The sequence below is a fragment of the Sminthopsis crassicaudata genome, chromosome 4 (genome assembly GCF_048593235.1).
Source record: "Sminthopsis crassicaudata isolate SCR6 chromosome 4, ASM4859323v1, whole genome shotgun sequence".
Lineage (NCBI taxonomy): Eukaryota > Metazoa > Chordata > Mammalia > Dasyuromorphia > Dasyuridae > Sminthopsis > Sminthopsis crassicaudata.
The window spans coordinates 353,123,091-353,144,889 of record NC_133620.1 but is presented as its reverse complement, the minus strand read 5'-3'; the positions used below and the strand labels follow the sequence as shown (position 1 = coordinate 353,144,889).

The window sequence follows — 21,799 nt, the reverse complement described above, 5'->3', positions numbered from 1 at the left end:
GGAGCCGTTGGGCTGGGGTGGAGCGGCCTCCCCTAGATCTGGCACTTCTGCTTTTAATAACGCATAAAATAGAGAAGCGCCAAAAAGCGCCGCCAGAAGCCGGGCCTGCAGGAAGTCCAACCACCTGGCGGGCCGGGGAGGCTGGGGGGTCCTCCTGCCGGAGGTCCCAGAGAAAACGTTAGAATATTTTTTATAAGATTGGCTTCCTTTGCAATCCTAGGATTTTATTTTATGCAATGACGTTATGCCGAGAAGGGGCCCATAGGCTTCCCCGGCAAAAAAAAAAAAAGTGAGCGCGGGCCACCGGTTTCACGAGCACGCCCCCTCCCCCCCAGCGGGTTCCCCATCGGGGCCCCATGCTCCCGGTTAAGATGCACTCTGAACTCAGTTGTGAAGATGTTTATTCCTTCGTTAACAAACATTAAGTCAGTACTGTTCGGAGAGTAATACAAAGTTTAGATAAAAGGGAACCCTGCCCTCCCAGAGCTTACAGCCTTGCGGGGAGACCGGACAGAATGCATAGAATTGCGGCTTAGCGAGTTACAAGCGGGGTGACGTGGGAAGGAAAGGTCCCGGGGAAGAACGCGGGCCCGGAAAGCTCCGGGACAGAGGCGGCAGCGGAGCGGAGCTTTTACAAATGCTTAGGAATCCAAAGGTGAAATCTGGACCTTTCCGGCCCGGAGAATGGCCTGAACAGCGGGGAGGAGCCGCTGCCCACGGAATGTTTAAGTTACAGAAACAGGGGGTGGGGCCAGTCCAAAGTCAAGTGCGAGTTGCCAAGAGGAGGTGGTCTTTGCAACCGGACCCTTCCCCAGGGAGGCGGCGCTAGGCGGAGCTCCGGCTTCCTCAGCCCTCATCTGCCCTCCTCCGCGACCGGCTTCTCTGCGGAGGGAGCCGCAAAAAGCAACCTCTGGGTAAACCGACTCAGGTCAGGAGGCAGCTGTTGGGCCAGCAATGAGTATTTCTCAGCACCTCTATCTGATGATCAAAACTCAAGGAAAGAAACAAGATGGAGGAAGAGAGCCAGGGTTTGGGGCTCGGGGTCAGGCTTGCCTAGGTTACAAGGTCTTGAATCCCATACTCATGCTGTCACTGTTGGGGGTGGGAGAAAAGGGGAGGAAGGGGAGGGAGGGGAGGACCTTTCCCTCCCTTGTTAGAAGTTCAAGAGAGAATTAATGTGGGGCTGTGTCCCAAAGAAGAGAACAGAAAAAATCAGATCCCTCCTTGCTCCTTACTGCCAACAGAGGAAGCAGCTGTTCCCGGCTCAGAATTGGTACGGTCTTCCTCCTTTCTCCCAATCCTTCATAGGGGCCAAGAAACCCACCAAAAGCTTCTGGTCCTTCATGCTCTGTAACCAGGGGGCATGAAGTCTGTATCCTGCCCCAGGGAACAAAACCCCACCATGTTCAGCTCCATGGGAAATGCTCCAACCAATCCCACTGCAATGGGGTATGAGCAATCAAGGAGAATATCTCACAGATAATCCCAAAGTTATAAACACAGGTGCCATCTACAAAGGGTGAATGAAGCCAGAAGGAAAAACAAGTGACAAACTTTGATCCCATATCCAAAACAGAATTATCACTCCCCCAAGTCCCTCTGGCCTCCTAACCTCTCTGTTTTTGCTGAGAGTATCTCCATTCTTCCATTTACCCAAAATTACAATCCGAGTCATCCTTGACTCTTCTGTTGCCCTCACTTCCTATATTCAGTCAGTCACGTGGTATCTTTTGGGTACATCATCTTTATTGCCATAGCCATCACTGTGGTTCAGGCCCCTATCAACTCTCTCTTGGATCACTTCCTAACTGATGCTATTAGGCAGGTGACTCTGCTCTAAGTCCCTCCCTCCTCCAACCCATCCTCCACACACCTGTCAAATTATTCCAACAGTTAGAGACCTGTAAAGGACTTCAACGGCTTCCTCTGGCCTCAGAGATAAAATACTCAGCATATAAAGTTCATTACATCTTTGTCCGACTCATTCCAGCTCTCTCCCTCATGCTAGCTGCTGTCTAAGCTTTTGGAAAGACCTTCCCCCTTGCCTAGCATCCACAGCCTCCTCACTCTGCCCCTTGGAACCCAGGCCTCCTTTTAAAGCTGAGTAGGGTTGCCACCTCTTACATGAGGCCTTTTCCTGAGCTCCCTGGTACCTTCTACCTATCTGAAATTACCCTGCATCCATTTATTTGTGTTCACATTGTTGGGTCAGCTCACTAGTAGGCATGTTTTTTGTTTTTGTTTTATTTTGTATCCTTAGCACTTAGAAGAGTCCCTTAAACAAGTATTTAACTCTTGAACTGAATAAAAGGAATAAGGGTGGTAGGTGATTTGGCTCTGAAGAAAATCCCCAAATTAAAGAGAGGAGAGGACCATTTTCTCATTTATAAAAGGCGGCTTTGGATTAGACTGTTTCTAATGCCTCAGTTTTAAAACCAATGATCCTGAGCTGAGGTCAGACTCCTAAGGGACCCCCACATAAAGCAGCCTGGAAAAGGATGCCGAGCCAGCAGAAGAGGGAGCCCAGCAACGCTGGGAGAACAAAGAGAGGGAGCCACATGGTACAAGGAGGAGCTCGTTCCAGTCCTTCTTCGGACACTTACTGGCTGTGTAATCTTGGACAAGTTACTTAATCTGTGTCTGCCTCGGTTTCTACATCTGTAAAAAAGAAAATGGCAATAATAATAGCACATATCTCACATAGTTGTCAGGAAGATAAAATGAGATCACATATTAAAAGCATTAGGCAAAACAAAGGCAGGGATCAAGGAAGGAAGGAAGAGCCATCATCCCTGTCACACACTAATCATATGTTGTTGCTTACCAGTAGGTGGGGGAGTACCTTCATCTGGGTACTGATGAGGGTAATGAATTCTGGGGCCAGATGGCAAGTGATGGAGGAAGTGGTGGGATGGGGTGTAAAAGTTTAGCTGTGTAAAGGAAGTGAGATTTGCTCTGATTTTTCTCTCCTGACATGATTCATAAAGCAATGTGTATTAAAAATAAACTTACTACAATAAGAAAAAAGAAAAGCGAGAGACAGGATGGAAAATGAATGGGCTAGAAGGGTCAAAAGAGGAGTTCTCAACCATTTTTGTGCCAAGGGCCCTTTGGCAGGCTGGTGAAATCTAAAGCTCCATGCTTTTAAACATAAAATACATAGGATTAGATAGGGAAATCAGTTATACAGAAAGTTACATATATGTATATATACTATATGTATGTAGATATATCTAGATTTATGTGTATATAATGATGTGGGTATAGTTACTGATGTAAATTCACTGACTCCAGGTTAAGGCTTAGATTAAAAAAGAAGTTTGTTGGTTTGTTTAAGTTGATGGCTTTTTGAGTTTTTTGTCTGGTTGTTTTGTTGGGAGAATAGGATTGGAGGAGTTAAAACTAGGAAAAATAGTGCTTGTGGGTAGATGGAACTGATTCAGTGGAAAGGAGCTAACTCAATGGCTGGAGCAAGGATCATGGAGGAGGCCAGAGGGAATGAAATCAGGGGCACAAGTGGAGAGAATTAGCCTTATTGAGTGGTAAAACAATTATTATTATTATTATTGGTGACCAAGGGGTGCTAGGCTTGCAGGGACGTTTTTAGTTTTGTTTTTTTTTTTTTTTTTTTTTTGCCTTCTTGAAGCTTTTGAGACACCACCATCTCTGGATATTCTATCTTCCTGTGGCTCCCGGAACACTGCTCTTCTCTCATCTAGCTGTTCTTATTTCCATTTTGCTTTCTGGATCATCCACTTCCTATCCCTATAGCATGAGTGTTCCCCAAGGTTCTATCCTGAGTCCTCTCTACATTCTCTGTGATCTCAATTACACGAAAAACTATCATTTCTACAATTGTCTCTCAGATACATCCAGCTCTCTCTTCTGAACTGCAGGCCTAATGTCTCCAAATGGTTGCTGGACATCTTTATATGAATATCCCATCAATATCTCAAATTCAGCATGTCCAATGCAGAGCTCATTGCCCTCCGTTCAAAACCTGTTTCTCCTCTAAAATGTCCAATTGCTGTCAGGGCAGTGCCATCTTCCTAGTTACCCAGGTTCACAGCCTTAGAATCCTCCTTGATTCTTCCCTTTCCCTTATTATTCATACCTAGTCACTTTCCAAATCTTGTCAACATGTCACCCATATATGCCTCTTTCTGTAAACACAAAGCCATTATTTTTTTTTAATTCCTTATCACAAGCTTCCAATCTGTTTCCTTGTCTCTAGCCTCTCCCCTTCTCTGATTCATCCCCCACATAGCTGCCAGAATTATTACTCCAAGCAACAAGTCCATGCCCCCATGGTCAACAATTTTCAGGTTATCCATTGCTTTTAGGAGACACTGAAACTGGAATCCAAGCTTTATGTGATCTAGAATTCCTTCTACAACATATGCCCAAAGTAGCCCTTTAGGTTTGCCTGAAGACCTCCAGGGAGGGGGAAACCTACTATATCTTGACAAACCCCATTCTTTTGTATCATTGTGATTTTTAGGCAGTCTTTCATTATCTCAAGCTTAAATTCAGTTCTTCCCAACTTTTATCTATTGCTCCTATGTCTCTTCTCTGGGATCAAGCAATGTCTAAGCCATGTTTCACATGCCAATCTCTTAAATAGCTAGAAGTCTTCTCTTCACACTAAATATCTTCATTTTCTTCAACTAATCCTCCCTTGGCATGATCTCAGGCTCCTCATCATCTTTATTGATCCATTCTAGCTACTCTGTGGCTTATTAGTGTCCTTCCTAAACTGTGGTCCCCAGAGTTGAACATAATTCTCTCAATGTCAGATGACAAGAGCAGAGTAAAGTAGGATCTGCCCCAGGGTTTGATAACCATGCAATTTGTTTTTTTGGCTACCACATTACACTTTGCTATTTCAAACTTGCAAACCACTAACATTCCCAGATCTTTTTCAAGTGAATAGCTCTCTAGCTTTGTGTCCTCAACCCTATTTTCTACCTCCATCTTGTACTTGTGCAGTTGATTTTTTTAATACACAAGTATGTGTCTTTACAGTCATCTCTATTAAATTTCACCTTATCAGATCCATCCCACTGTCCTGCCTAGTCAAGCTATTATCTTCAAGCTTACCTTCAAACTACACTGTTGGTAAGCATGTCATCAGTGTCTTTATCTAAGCCACTCATAAACATTTTAGGCAGCACTGGCCTACTGCAGATCCTTGCGGCCCTACTTTGAAGGTGACATTATTAATGACAACTCTTTGGATCTGGCTATCCAACCATTTCCAAAGCTAACTGTGCTATCATCTAGCCCTATCTCTCTCCATCATGTTCACAAGAATAGTATAGGAGACTAATAGTTTGCTAAAATCAAAATAAATTATATGTTCAGCATTCCTCTTATGGAGTCCCTCCAAACATCTGACACTTATTTCTTAAATGCTCAGCCCAGGTGCCAGGTACCTACTCTCTGAAGTCTTGGACCTCCATTGTTAAACATTATCTCCTTCCTCAAATCATCTGGCATTTATTTCTCTGTGTTCATATTATATCTCCTCCAATAGAGAGGAAAGGGGAGCTATTTTATGTTTGTATTTGCATCTCTTGTGCCTAGCACAGTGCCTTATATGCAATAGAAACTTTGGTGTGCTGAATTGGCTTGACTCTCAAGGACTAGGCCCTCAGCTTTCTGCTTTCTGTTTCTCCTTATGGCTTTTGGTCAGGGTCTTTCTGATCATGCTGAGGTTCCTAACACTGCACTGACCAGTCATCAACAGCATGGCAATACCCTGAACCAATGCTAGTAATTTCACTCCTAGGGTCTCTTCTGGGAATGAAAGTAAGAAAAAATGTATGGAAACATTTGGAAATGCAGGAAAATATGTATTTGAAGAGTAATAAATGAAGGGCAAGAGAAGAGCCTAGCCTGTGAAAAGCAGTTCTCAGCTTCACATAATCCTCCTTTTCCTTTAAAATGCTCATCTTCAAATTACAATCCATTTAGAAGGGAGTCCCTAGGTTCTAGAATATTTCCTTCCAAGCCCCAACACTCAAAAATGGAGAAGCTACTAATCATATTCAGCATTTTCACCTTCTGTTTCTTCTTCCCCCTCTTCCTTCTCTTCCTCTTCTTGTTCCTCTTCCTCTTCGTCATGTTCAATTTCCTCCCTCTTCATCTCCTGTACTTCCTCAAATGGTTGCTCATTTTCTTTTTGTATTTCCTCTTCCGATTTTACCTTCTGATCATCACTCTCACCCCTCTCTCCTTCTGATTCATCCATGTCTTCCTTTTCTTTTTCCTCATTTTTCTCAACCTCGGCATCCTCAAATATTTCATCTAAAAAAGAAAAGAAAAAGATTAAGCTCAATTGCCAGGCAGAGAAAACCAATCTGTACTGTTCTCAGCAGTCAATCCTGCTGAGAAGTGCATCTTATGAGACAGAAGAGAAATCCCAGAAACAGATTTTAGGAGAACTAGTTTTGAGATCCATCTATACTTGTCTAAGAACTTAATGCCTATGTGCTTGTGGGGGAAGGACCAGGTGCAGAGTATAGGAGGGGACAGGATCATAGCCCTAGGTCTGGGACAAATATACTCATGGGTTACTGAGTCTAGCCTGTTCATTTTAAGGATGAGACAAATGAGTCCCAGAGAAGTAATGTGCTCTTTGATGGCAAAGCTCTTATTCAGATCAGGACCTTCAACGGCAAATCCCATCCTCTTTCCATGGTGCTAGGAATCCTCCCCTTCTCCCTGCCCCTGGCTGGGCTCTGTCCGTTTTCTGAATGAGACGACTCCCTAGGACAGGTGCTGATGACTGAGTGAGAGGCCTCGGGAAGAATGGGAGTTGCCAGTCAAGAAGAGTCAGTCCCCAGAGCTCCTTTGCCAAAAAGCCCATGTCCCTATTTCTGGGCAGCCCTTCCCTGGGACTTCCCTGGGACTTCCCTCAGGCTGCTGTGTAGGGATCACTTGGAAGCTCTGCTCCCAGGGCTACGAGGACGACTAAAGCATGTGTTCATGCCGCCATCTTTAGTCCCAAAAAGGAAGTGCAGGCAGACAGCCTCCTTTGGCAGAGAGATGGGAACAGGGTGACTTCTCCTTACTCAGGAATTCTTTAAAAAGCTCTCCCCGAAGGCTTATAACAACTATGGTTTCAATCCTCATCACCCTTGCCCAATCTCCTAGGAGAAGGAAGGGTAGTCCATATTCAAGCACCTCCATTTTGCCTCTCCTTTAGTCCAGCCAGAGCAACAACATTGCCCAGAGTAGCCCTGCTGCTCTCCAGCAAGAAGGGAACTCCAAGAGTCCCTTTTGGGGGGGTTCACTACATTTCTTTTTTTTTTTTTTTTTAATTCATTTTTTCAAATTATCCCCTCCCTCCCTCCACTCCCTCCCCCTGATGGCAGGTAATCCCATACATTTTACATGTGTTACAATATAACCTAGATACAATATATGTGTGTAAATACCATTTTCTTGTTGCACATTAATTATTAGCTTCCGAAGGTATAAGTAACCTGGATAGATAGACAGTAGTGCTAATAATTTACATTCGCTTCCCAGTGTTCCTTCTCTGGGTATAGTTATTTCTGTCCATCATTGATCAACTGGAAGTGAGTTGGATCTTCTTTATGTTGAAGATTTCCACTTCCATCAGAATACATCCTCATACAGTATTGTTGTTGAAGTGTATAGTGATCTTCTGGTTCTGCTCATTTCACTCAGCAACAGTTGATTTAAGTCTCTCCAGGCCTCTCTGTATTCCTCCTGCTGGGTTCACTACATTTCTTCACGAATATGCTGGCCTTACCTAGGAGAGAAGTGTGGGGGGAGAATCCTCTGGTTTCAGGCACCTTGGCAAAGAAGCTACTTGTTCCCAATTAGACCGTAAATATCTAGGCGGCATCTTTGATTCCTTTGTGACAAGACAAACACACAATGTCCTGTCTGTTCCTTATGCTTATCTGCCAGAACAGTAGGAGGAATTAACAGCAGGTTCTGGCTGACCCACATCCTCACAGACCTGTAGTACCACACTCTGTGACAGTTTTGCAGAAGAGAACATTGCCAAATGTCTATTAGATGGCTTTAGCTGGCTGTCCTACTGGCATCTAAGACTTGGGTCCAAAGCTCAATGCGTGTTTTCTCCCTAACTTCCCTAATCTATTGAGGACATCACCACTCTCCCCATCAGATAGATCATCTTCCAATCACATCATATTCCAATGACATCTGAAGGCATCCAGATAGTGTCCTGGTGGCAGTGCTAGAATTGGAGTCACAAAAATCAGTTTCAGTCAAATCTCGGACACTTTTTAGATGTGTGAACCTGGGCAAGAGATAACTTCTGGCTATTTTGGTTTCCTCATCTATAAAATTGGGACAATAATACCCCACAAGATAGTTGTAAGGATCCAATGAGAAAACATAGTAAGCACTGTTTTTATCATTATCCATCTTCACAATATCAGTAGTTGCTAAGTCTCAATTCTATTCTATAACATCTCTCACATTTGTACCACAGCCTCTATTCTAGTTCAAGTCCTTGGTACCTCTTGGATGGACTGCTGCAGTGGCCAACTAATTGATCTCCCTGCCTCTAGTCTTTTCTCTCTCTTTCACTCAGCTGCTACAGGTGGAACCATGTCACTCCCTCACTCAAGAAGCTCCTGTGGTTCTTTTGGCAGTTGAAGGACTTTCTAGTCTGGCTCCAGCCAACTTTTCCAAAATTCTTCCTTTGTACACTTTGTGTTCCAGCCACTCTGGTCTTCTTGCTGCTCATCATGTATAAGATTGCACCTCCCATCTTGGACCCCTTTTCTCCATGCACTTCCTCCAGTTTCCATTCCTTTAAGGACCACTCAGGTGCTTAAGGCTTATCCTGATCCTCTCCATTGTTAATGTCCTCCACACACACTAAACTACTCAGCCTTCATTATTCATATATTTTATGTATGTATGACTATAATACATGTTGTTTTCCCAAGTAGAATATAAACAACTTGAAGCCAGGGATTGTTTCACTTTTGTTTTTGAATCCCCAGAGCCTTGCACAATGCCTGGCACATTGTCCAATGAATCCGTGATCTCACCTATTGAATTCCCTCTAATGACTCAAATCCATACTTGTCATGTGCAGCTGTCGCCATGTTCTCCCCAAAGTTCACCACAAGGGGTCCACCCAATGTATAGGAGGCCTTCCTCACTTTCTCTCAACATCTCAATGAATCACTCTGTCTACTGTCACCTCCTGCTCTTGTCTTTTGAGCAGCTCATCTTCTCTTCCAGTCATATAATTCTTTGATGACATCCTCATTGGGTACCTGTTGCCACCTGGCACTATGGACCTTTCCAGTGCCCTTTGTATGATAATTATCCTTATTTTTTCTGAAGCAGTGGTATTCAGCATCTCATTGCCATCAAATATCACTGATAAAATGTTAATATTGAAAAGATAGATGACATTTGAGGTCAATAAAAGATATTGACCAGGACAGAAATAACTACACCCAGAGAAGGAACACTGGGAAGTGAATGTAAATTGTTAGCACTACTGTCTATCTACCCAAGTTACTTATACCTTCAGAAGCTAATAATTAATGTACAACAAGAAAATGGTATTTACACACATATATTGTATCTAGGTTATATTGTAACACATGTAAAATGTATGGGATTGCCTGTCATCGGGGGAGGGAGTGGAGGGAGGGAGGGGATAATTTGGAAAAATGAATAAAAAAAAAAAAAAAGGGGGCTGTGCTCTATGATCAAAGCAGAATTGCAATAGCTCAAAAATGTAAGATATACAAGTTTAGAGACATCTTTACTCCAAATGTTCATATGGACTATTGTGTCTACCCTGAGGTACGCCTTTGGGTTTGTATTGATTTGATCAGCCACTTGAATCAACATAATGATGTCAGTTTTATCCTTCTCAAGAATAAAGGACAACAACCAACTAAAAAAAAAAAAAAAAAAAAAAGATATTGACCAGGGAGGACTTCCAGCCAAGATGGCGGAGAGGACGCACACATCTATTTAAGCTTTGCATTTTCTCTCAGAATACTTTATTTCATGACAAGCCTCAGAATTAGTGCTTGACTGAAAAAACCCCCACAAATAATAACCAACAGAAGATATCCCCCAAATTCACCAGAAAAGGTCTGTTTTTGTTCGTGGGTGGCGATGGTTAGACCGAGTGAAAACTGAAGGCAGCAGCATAACAGGCAGGGAGAGTAAGGCAGGCAGCTCACACTGAGTAGGCCTGAGGGGGGTAGGGTGTGATCTCAGCCGTTTTTGTAGAGAGAGCTTTACCACAGCTTTGGCTACTTTGCCATGGAAGCAAGTCAGCAAATCAGCAGAGAAGCTGTAAACACAGGGGGTAAAGACCATAACTGCAAAAAGCTAGGGTCTCCAGACCTGGCCACCCTCACCCGGAGTGTCTCAACACACTCTTAGAGCCTCAGAGCCTCAGAGTCTCAGATAGCAGACAAAGCACAGCCAGTGCTGTCCTGCTAGTGCCTCACTACTGCCCCCTGCAGTCTATAAAGGAAGCCCGGTAATACCATCCAGCCCCCCCACACACACACACACAAAAGCAGACTGCATTTGTTTTTTTTTGTTTTTGTTTTTGTTTAGTTTGCTTTCTTTGACTCTTCTCTAACAAAATGAGCAAAAAATTAAAAGACTTTAAACCCTGAGGACACAAAAACAGACTGTCTCCAGAGGAATACAAAACTTTCATAGAAGAAATCAAAAAGGCTCTCACAAGAGAGCTAGAAGAAAAATGGGGAAAGGAAAGGGAAACTTGGCAAGAAAGTATGGATAAGTCATCCCACTCATTTAAAGATAGAGTGGATAAAGAAATCAAATCCTTGAAAAACAGAATTAGTGAATTGGAAAAAGAAAATAGCTCTCTAAAAAATAAAATTGGTAAAATGGAAAAAAAATTCCATAGAACAAAACAACTCACTTAAAAATTCAATTGGACAATTACAAAAAGATATAAAAAAAGTGAGTGAAGAAAAGACTTCATTGAAAATCAGAATCGAACAAATAGAATTGAATGACTCCAGACACCAAGAATCAGTCAAGCAAAACCAGAAAAATGAAACAATGGGAAAAAATGTCAAATACCTTCTCAGGAAAACAACAGACCTGGAAAATAGATCCAGGAGAGACAATATGAAAATAATTGGACTCCCTAAAAAATATGAGGGAAAAAAAGAGCCTGGACACTATTTTCCAGGAAATTATCAAAGAGAACTGTCCAGATATTATAGAAACAGAGGGTAAAATAGACATTGAAAGAATTCATTGATCACTTACTGAAAGGGACCCTAAAATCAAAATTACAACAAATATAGTGGCTAAATTCCAGAACTATCAGACAAAGGAAAAAATATTACAAGCTACTAGAAAAACTCAATTCAAATATAGAGGAGCCACAAAAAGGATTATTCAGGATCTAGCAGCATCCACATTAAAGGATTGAAGGGCCTTGAATCTGAAATTCTGAAAGGTTAAGGAACTTGGTAGTCAGCCAAAAATAACTTACCCAGCCAAAATGAGCATTTTTTCCAGGGAAGAAAATGGACATTCAAGGAAATAAGTGAATTTCATCTATTTCTGATGAAAAAACCAGAACTAAACAATAAGTTTAATCTACAAATATAGAACTAAAGAGAAACCTAAAATGGTTTAAAAAAATCTTGGGAACTATATTTCTGCTATAAAGATATATAAAGAACACATGTATACTTTGTTCTGGAAAGGAAATTGTACCAGGAAAAGAGTAAAGTGGGGGTACTACATCTCACAAAGGGCAAAGGAAACTTATTATATCTGAGAGAAAAATCTGAGGGGGATGAACATAGTGTGTATCTTACTTTCATCAGAATTGCCTTAAAGAGAAAAATATTAGACATATTCAATTTATGGTGAAACCTCCCACCTCACTGAAAAGTGTGAGGGGAAAAATGAAAAGGGAAGAAGCAAGCTAAGCGGAAGGGAATACAGAAATTGTGAGGAAAATGGGTAAGATAAGGGGGAAGAACTCTAATTTGGAGGGAGGGATCCTAAAAAGTGAGGGCTGTGAGAAGCAAGTAGTGGTCACAAATTTAATACTGGGGAGGGGTGTAAAGTCCTGTCGTCTCTCAATTGTAATCCTTCTCTGGGAGGAGGTTTTTTTTCTGTATAATCTTTTCCTCTGTGAGCAGGTTTCTTGGGAGGCTTCTGGAGTCTTCCCCTCCAACAATGTGGGATTGCTGGACTTTCGAATCCATGGGACATCTTTTCTTTGACTCAATTCAGAACTGCTGTCCCAACTCAATGTCCCAGTCTAGACTGCTCTTCAGACTCAATGTTACCTTCTTTTATCCTCGCAGAGAATGGGCTTGTGAGAACTCTACAGCCAATGAACTTGCTCCTTTTAAAGGTATAAACTCCTTTAAATGTGTAAACTCCTTTTCAGAAGTCTAAAGGTGTAAACTCCTTTTAAAGGTTTGAACTAAAGGTGTGAATTCTGAGCTAGAGAATTGTTTAAGACAACTTAAATTAGCACCTTGTAATCCTAACAGAAGGGGGTAAGGGGGAAGGAAAGGAGAAAAGCATAAGCAGGGGTTAACAAAATGTCAAGTAATACAGATAGGTAATTTTAACCATAAATGTGAATGGGATAAACTCCTCCATAAAGAAGAAGTGGTTAGTAGACTGGATTAAAAGCCAGAATCCTACAATATGTTGTTTACAGGAAACACACTTGAAGCCAGCGATACATACAGAGTAAAGGTAAAAGGTTGGAGCACAATCTACTATACTCCAGGTGAAGTCAAAAAAGCAGGGGTAGCCATTCTCATCTGAGATCAAGCAAAAGCAAAAATTGATCTAATTAAAAGAGATAAGGAAGGGCACTATATCTTGCTAAAGGGTAGATAGATAATGAAGCAATATCAATATTAAACATATATGCACCAAGTGGAATAGCATCTAAATTCTTTTTTTTTTTTTTTTTTTTTTTGAGGTTGGGGTTAAGTGACTTGCCCAGGGTCACACAGCTAGGAAGTGTTAAGTGTCTGAGACCACATTTGAACTCGGGTCCTCCTAAATTCAAGGCTGGTGCTCTATCCACTGAGCCACCTAGCTGCCCCTGCATCTAAATTCTTAAAAGACAAATTAAGAGAGCTGCAAGAACAAATAGATAGCAAAACTATAATAGTGGGAGATCTCAATCTTGCACTCTCAGAATTAGATAAATCAAACCACAAAATAAATAAGAAGTCAAAGAGGTAAATAGAATACTAGAAAAGTTTGATATGATAGATCTTTGGAAAAAGCTAAATGGAGACAGAAAGGAGTACACGTTCTTTTTGGCAGTTCATGGAACCTATACAAAAATTGACCATATATTAGGATATAAAAACCTCAAATTCAGTAAGGCAGAAATAGTAAATGCATCCTTTTCAGACCACAATGCAATGAAAATTACATTCAGTAAAAAGCCAGGGGAAAATAGACAGAAAAATAATTGGAAACTAAATAATCTCATGCTAAAGAATGATTGGGTGAAACAGCAAATCATAGACATAATTAATAACTTCACTCAAGAAAATGACAATAATGAAACATCATACCAAAATGTGTGGGATGCAGCCAAAATGGTAATAAGGGGAAATTTTATATCTCTAGAGGCCTATTTGCATAAAATAGAGAAAGAGAAGGTCAATGAATTGGGCTTGCAACAAAAAATACTAGAAAAGGAACAAATTTAAAACCCTTGGTCAAACACTAAACTTGAAATTTTAAAAATAAAAGGAGAGATTAATAAAATTGAAAGTAAAAAAAACAACTATTGAATTACTTAAAAAAACTAAGAGTTGGTTCTATGAAAAAACCAACAAAATAGATAAACCCTTAGTAAATCTGATTAAAAAAAAGGAAAGAGGAAAATCAAATTGTTAGTCTTAAAAATGAAAAGGGAGAACTCACCACTAATGAAGAGGAAATTAGAGCGATAATTAGGAATTACTTTGCCTGGCTTTATGCCAATAAATTCAATAATTTCCCCCCCCCTGAGGCTGGGGTTAAGTGACTTGCCCAGGGTCACACAGCTAGGAAGTGTTTAGTGTCTGAGACCAGATTTGATCTCGGGTCCTCCTGACTTCAGGGCTGGTGCTCTATCCACTGTGCTACCTAGCTGCCCCTAAATTCAATAACTTAAGTGAAATGGAAGAATACCTTCAAAATTAACAGAGGAAGAAGTAAATTGGTTAAACAGTTCCATCTTAGAAAAAAGAAATAGAACAAACTATTAATCAATCCCTAAGAAAAAAATTCCCAGAACCAGATGGATTTACATGTGAATTCTACCAAACATTTAAAGATCAATTATCTCCAATGCTATATAAACTATTTGAAAAAATAGGGATTGAAGGAATCCTTCCAAATTCCTTTTATGACACAGACATGGTACTGATACCTAAACCAGATAGATTGAAAACATCAGAGAATGAAAATTATAGACTAATCTCTCTAATGAATATTGATGCTAAAATCTTAAAGAAAATATTAGCAAAAACATTACAGCAAATCACTCCCAGGATAATACACTATGACCAAGTAGGATTTATACCAGGAATGCAGGGCTGATTCAATATTAGGAAAACTATTACCATAATTGACTATATTAATAACCATATTAACAAAAAACATATGATCATCTCAATGGATGCAGAAAAAGCATTTAATAAAATCCAACATCCATTCCTAATAGAAACACTTGAGAATATAGGAATAAATGGACTTTTCCTTAAAATAGTCAGGAACATATATTTAAAACCATCAGTAAGCATCATATATAATGGGGATAAACTGGAACCTCTCCCAGTAAGATCAGGAGTGAAAAACGGTTGCCCACTATCACCATTATTATTCAATATTGTATTAGAAACGCTGGCCTCACGAGCGAATATAATAAAGATGACAATACTCCCCAAACTAATCTATTTATTTAGTGCTATACCAATCAGATTCCCAAGAAACTATTTTAATGACCTAGAAAAAATAACAACAAAATTCATATGGAAGAATAAAAGGTCGAGAATTGCAAGGGAACTAATGAAAAAAAAGTCAGAGGAAGGTGGTCTAAGTGTACCTGATCTAAAGCTATATTATATAGCAGCAGTCACCAAAACCATTTGGTACTGGCTAAGAAATAGAACGGTAGATCAGTGGAACAGATTAGATACAAAGGACAAAAAAGGGTACATATATAGCAATCTAATCTTTGACAAACCCAAAGATTCCAACATTAGGGATAAAAATTCATTATTCGGAAAAAACTGTTGGGAAAACTGGAAATTAGTATGGCAGAAATTAGATATGGATCCACACTTAACACCATATACCAAGATAAGATCAAAATGGGTCCATGATTTAGGCATAAAGAATGAGATAATAAATAGATTAGAGGAACAGAGAATAGTCTACCTCTCAGACCTGTGGAGGAGGAAGGAATTTATGACTAGAGGAGAACTAGAGATCATTATTGATCACAAAATAGAAGATTTTGATTACATCAAACTAAAAAGTTTCTGTACAAACAATACTAATGCAAACAAGATTAGAAGGGAAGTAACAAATTGGGAAAATATTTTTAAAAGTAAAGGTTCTGACAAAGGTCTCATTTCCAAAATATATAGAGAACTGACCCTAATTTATAGGAAATCAAACCATTCTCCAATTGATAAATGGTCAAGGGATATGAACAGACAATTCTCAGATGATGAAATTGAAACTATTTCCACTCATATGAAAGAGTATTCCAAATCACTACTGATCAGAGAAATGCAAATTAAGACAACTCTGAGATACCACTACACACCTGTCAGATTAGCTAAGATGACAGGAACAAATAATGATGAATGTTGGAGGGGATGTGGGAAAACTGGGACACTGATGTCTTGTTGGTGGAGTTGTGAAAGAATCCAGCCATTCTGGAGAGCAATTTGGAACTATGCCCAAAAAGTTATCAAACTGTGCATACCCTTTGACCCAGCATTGCTGTTATTGGGATTATATCCCAAAGAAATACTAAAGAGTGGAAAGGGACCTGTATGTGCCAAAATGTTTGTGGCAGCTCTTTTTGTTGTAGCTAGAAACTGGAAGTTGAATGGATGTCCATCAGTTGGAGAATGGTTGGGGGTAAATTATGGTATGTGAAGGTTATGGAATATTATTGCTCTGTAAGAAATGACCAGCAGGAGGAATACAGAGAGGCTTGGAGAGACTTACATGAACTGATGCTGAGTGCAATGAGCAGAAGCAGAAGATCACTATACACTTCAATAACAATACTGTATGAGGATGTATTCTGATGGAAGTGGATATCTTCAACATAAAGAAGATCCAACTCACTTCCAGTTGATCAATGATGGACAGAAATAACTACACCCAGAGAAGGAACACTGGGAAGTGAATGTAAATTGTTAGCACTAATGTCTGTCTACCCAGGTTACTTATACCTTCGGAAGCTAATAATTAATGTGCAACAAGAAAATGGTATTTACACACATATATTGTATCTAGGTTATATTGTAACACATGTAAAATGTATGGGATTGCCTGTCATCAAAGGGAGGGAGTAGAGGGAGGAGGGGATAATTTGGAAAAATGAATTAAAAAAAAAAAAAAAAAAAAAAAAAAAGAAACGCTAGCCTCAGCAATAAGAATGGAGAAAGAGATTAAATGAGGTAATGAGGAAACCAAATTATCATTCTTTGCAGATGATATGATGGTATACATAGAGAACCCTAGAGATTCTACTAAAAAGCTATTAGAAATAATTCACAACTTAGCAAAGTTGCAGGATACAAAATAAACCCACATAAATCCTCAGCATTTTTATATATCACCAACAAAATCCAACAGCAAGAGATACAAAGAGAAATTCCATTCATAATAACTGTCGATAGCATAAAATATTTGGGAATCTATCTACCAAAGGAAAGTCAGGAATTATGTGAGCAAAATTACAAAACACTTTCCACACGAATAAAGTCAGATCTAAACAATTGGAAAGATATTAATTGCTCCTGGATAGGTCGAGCGAATATAATAAAGATGATAATACTCCCTAAACTAATCTATTTATTTAGTGCTATATCAATCAGACTCCCAAGAAACTACTTTAATGACCTAGAAAAAATAATAATAAAATCCATCTGGAAGAACAAAAGGTCAAGAATTTCAAAGGAACTAATGAAAAAAAATCAAATGAAGTTGGCCTAGCTGTACCTGATCTAAAACTGTATTATAAAGCAGCAGTCACCAAAACCATTTGGTATTGGCTAAGAAATAGATTTGTTGATCAGTGGAATGGGTTAGATTCACAGGACAAAATAGTGAACTACTATAGCAATCTAGTGTTTGACAAACCCAAAGATCCCAACTTTTGGGATCAGAATTCATTATTTGACAAAAACTGGGAAAATTGGAAATTAGTATGGCAGAAATTAGGCATAGACCCACACTTAACACCACATACCAAGATAAGATCAAAATGGGCCCATAATTTAGGCATAAGGAACGAGATCATAAATAGATTAGAGGAACATAGGATAGTTTACCTGTCAGACTTGTGGAGGAGGAAGGAATTTGTGCCCAAAGAAGAACTAGAGATCATTATTAATCACAAAATAGAAAATTTTTGATTATATCAAATTAAAAAGACTTTGCACAAACAAAACTAATGCAAACAAGATTTGAAGGGAAGCAACAAACTGGGAAAACATTTTTACAGTTAAAACTTCTGCTAAAGGCCTCATTTCCAAAATATATAGAGAACTGATTTTAATTTATAAGAAATCAAACCATTCTCCAATTGATAAATGGTCAAAGGATATGAACAGATAATTTTCAGATGATGAAACTGTTTCCACTAATATGAGTATCCCAAATCACTATTAATCAGAGAAATGCAAATTAAGACAACTCTGAGATACCACTACACACCTGTCAAATTGGCTAAGATGACAGGAACAAATAATGATGAATGTTGGAGGGGCTGTGGGAAAACTGGGACACTGATGCATTGTTGGTGGAGTTGTGAACGAATTGTGGAATTGTGAGCAATCTGGAATTATGCCCAAAAAGTTATTTAAGTGTGCATACCCTTTGATCCAGCATTGTTACTATATGGCTTATATCCCAAAGAGATACTAAAGAAGGGAAAGGGACCTGTATGTGCCAAAATGTTTGTGGCAGCTCTTTTTGTAGTGGCTAGAAACTGGAAAATGAATGGATGTCCATCAATTGGAGAATGGGTGGGTAAATGACCAGAAGGATGAATACAGAGAGACTTAGAAAGACTTACATGAACTGATGCTGAGAGAAATGAGCAGAATCAGGAGATCATTATATACTTCAACAACAATACTGTATGAGGATGTATTCTGATGGAAATGGATATCTTTAACATAGAGAAGAGCTAATCCAATTCCAATTGATCAATGATGGACAGAATTAGCTACACCCAGAGAAGAAACACTGGGAAATAAGTGTGAACTGTTTGCATTTTCGTTTTTCTTCCCAGATTATTTTGACTTTCTGAATCCAATTCTTCCTGTGCAACAAGAGAACTGTTTGGTTCTGCACACATATATTGTATCTAGGATATACTATAACATATTTAACATGTATAAGACTGCCTGCCATCTAGGGGAGGGGATGGAGGGAGGGAAGGGAAAAGTCAGAACAAAAGTAAGTGCAAGGGATAATGTTGTAAAAAAATTACCCATACATAAGTACTGTCAATAAAAAGTTATAATAATAAAAAATATTGCAATGTCCTAAAAGGAGGGGATGGAGGGAGGGAAGGGAAAAGTCAGAACAAAAGTAAGTGCAAGGGATAAGGTTGTAAAAAAATTACCCATACATAAGTACTGTCAATAAAAAGTTAAAATAATAAAAAAATATTGCAATATCCTAAAAGCAATCTAGCCAGTTCTCTTCCCTTTCCATTGTTAATCCATCTGTACTGTCAGTCCCAGGTACACATGAATGTTGAAAACCAGGTAATCCACTTTTCTCTCCTACTTGGAAGGGTCAGACAAAAGTCCTTGAGATTGCAGTTCTCTTCCAGGTGGTTCTGCACTGTCTTGAAGTTTGATGCCATCAACCCAATGTTATTATCTGAAAACAGGGGCATCTGGAGAACCTCACCATTCTCAGGGAATCAATCAGAGAATCTTCTTCAAGAAAACCTCAACTCTAGACCATCTGCATCGTAGTGGCAAATACCTTTGGGGGTCATACATCTATTTTCATATTTTTATGCCTTTCCTGATGTTTACTATTAGAGGGTCATTCAACAAGATTACTTCTGTTGTTCCATCTCTCAAGGACTCCTGAATGATCTTAATATATGGGAAACAAGTACAATAAGAACTTATATTGACCATATCTTCCATTTAATTAAATAATGCTTGTAAAAATCTTGTTTTCTTATGAGTCATAAAAATGTTAAGGAGACAAGATAGAATGTGGAACTTGGAATCCAGATCTTTCTGGTTTTGAAACCAATTCTTTACCTATCTGAACTGCTGCCTCTCCTCCTCCCACCGCCCACAAAAATATAGGAAAGAGTAGAAATAGAGGCCAATAGTTACTGATTTCTCAAGTCAATTTTTTTGTATTAATAAAAGTCTGAGTTTTTCTCCATATTTTTGGTATCTTCCTATTCCTTCAGATATTTTCTTTCAATAACTTCACGAGTATTACCTTCAGTACAGAACTTTTCTATGTACACTGTCCTTGATCTAACTCAGCTGTCTTTGTTCTCCCTTTAGTGTCATGAAGGCACCTCAGGGACTATCATGATAAGTCCAGGTATGATGATTTTACTATCTTTTTGGGTGAAAACTTTCTTGAAATGGTTTTTCCATATCCTTTTCCATTTTCCTTCTGGTTATAGTATTCTTTCCATAATCATCCTTGAATGCTTTTTGGATGACTTGTATACTGCCAAGTTTTCTTCAAACTGTTTTAATCTCATGGCACAGAGTAAGCATAAATAAAAATTATTGAAAGAATGGTGACACTCAAGCTGGGTCATATATTCCACAGACCTTACTCTGTTCTTGAAGATATACCAATGTGACCTCTGCCCCCAATTAGCCACAATTTGGTAGGGACAGAAGGCAGGCCAAGAGAATGCCCAGGGACTGCTCTCCTTGTTGGGGGACAGGAGGTTGTTTTAACCTTCAAGCCTATTACACTATACTTTACAGCCCTGGCCTGTTCATTACTCATAGAACAGATTTCATTGCAGCCTAAACCACCCCTACCCCATCCCTCTATCATATTGTCCTGCATCTTTTTCATTCTACAAGAATCTATCTCCTCCATCGACCGGCAGATGTGATGATGGATGGAGCCTGCCAAGGACACGGCAGATATAAAGAATGTGATGCTTTCCAGTTACAAAGCACTTTGAATACATGACAGCTTCCTGGTAAGAGCTGGCTTTTGGAGTCCTAAGTTTAGATATTGACCCTTCACTTATTACCTATGAGCCTGGACCTCTCCAAACCTCAGTGTCCTCTCCTAGAAAATGAAGACATTGAACTAGGTTGTCTCTGAGGTCCCTTATGGCTCTGATTCTACAACTCTATGCTCTGAAAAAAGACCATGCAGGGAAGAGGTGATCTCCCTGGCTACTCTACTAGCCCCAGATGTGCCAGAAGAAAACACCTGAAGTTGCTGACCTGAAATGAAGCTTAAGGCTTAGGAGTTGTGGTTGGCCTAACCACCACAAGATTGGTCTAGGCCAGACAGAAGAGAAAGCAGAGAGGGAGCACAGCAACAAACCATCTCTTCAGGAAAAGGGAACATAAAAGAATCGCTCAGGGACCAGAAATAAAGCCTTCTTTCCTCTTCTCCCCACTTCCTCTGACCCCAAGAACTCTCTTTAGACTTCCAGGGACTCCCACCTTTGTCTTTCTTCTCTTTAACAGTCTCAGCGCCTCGAGTTGCTCTCAGTTCTTCAATGATGCCCTTGTTGGCATCATCCAAAGCCTAGAAGTGGCAAAAGTAACAGGTAAGAATTAATCACTGTCTATGGATTGTCAACCCTAAATAGCTGCTATACCTCCCCGCTTAATCTAGGTATTTCCCACTATACTTTTTTCCTACTGTGAAGACCATCCACAAAGAAAATCTTCCCCATTAACAAGCCCAACATGCTCCCCTTCCCATTATTCCAATGTCCGTTACTATTTTTTTTCTGTATCTCCTTATTACTCATATTTAATATATACTAGTCAGCCATCTATTAATTGTTCATCACTCTGTGTAGTGTGAATCCTCTACAGAAGTCCTGCTCCAATGTCTCTTTATGGGAAAGAAATGAACTCTGGTAAGATCTAACAATCTAAAAATAAAAAGTTGTAGGAGTAGCTAGATGACATAGTAGATAGAGCAGTGGTCCTGGATTCAGAAGAACCTGAGTTCTAATCCTGTTTTTGGCAAGAAAAAGCTTTTACAATGGAAGGGAAGAGGGGGATGGGAAGAGGAGTGAGTGAACCTTACTGTCATCAGAACTGGCTCAAATAGGAAACATACATACATATACAATAGGGGTATAGAAATCTATCTTACCCTGCAGGAAAATAGGAGAGGAATGGGATAAGGGAATGGGGGGAAGGTGATAAAAAAAAAAGTGGGCATATTGGGGGAGTGAGTAGTCAGTAGAAAAACACTTTTGAAGGAGGGACAGGGTGAAAGGAGAGAGAGAATAAATGAGGGAAATTACAATTAGCACTAGTAATTG

The 21,799-nt window shown here is 39.7% G+C and overlaps 1 protein-coding gene across 2 annotated transcripts in view; it reads right to left on the bottom strand.

Moving 5' to 3' along the window:
- Positions 1-384: 384 nt before the first annotated feature.
- The window catches only part of ODAD4 (outer dynein arm docking complex subunit 4), a 97,694-nt gene continuing 76,279 nt past the window's right edge, over positions 385-21,799 (bottom strand). Inside the window, exons 11-13 of one of the 2 annotated variants that reach the window (XM_074261542.1) lie at positions 20,961-21,045; positions 6,064-6,309; positions 385-2,658 (exon numbers count right to left, since the gene is read on the bottom strand). In XM_074261542.1, coding sequence (XP_074117643.1) covers positions 2,630-2,658; positions 6,064-6,309; positions 20,961-21,045 — 360 coding nt within the window. In that variant the 3' untranslated portion in view covers positions 385-2,629. The remainder of the gene's footprint in view (positions 2,659-6,063; positions 6,310-20,960; positions 21,046-21,799) is intronic. The other variant, XM_074261543.1, reaches the window with a different exon arrangement.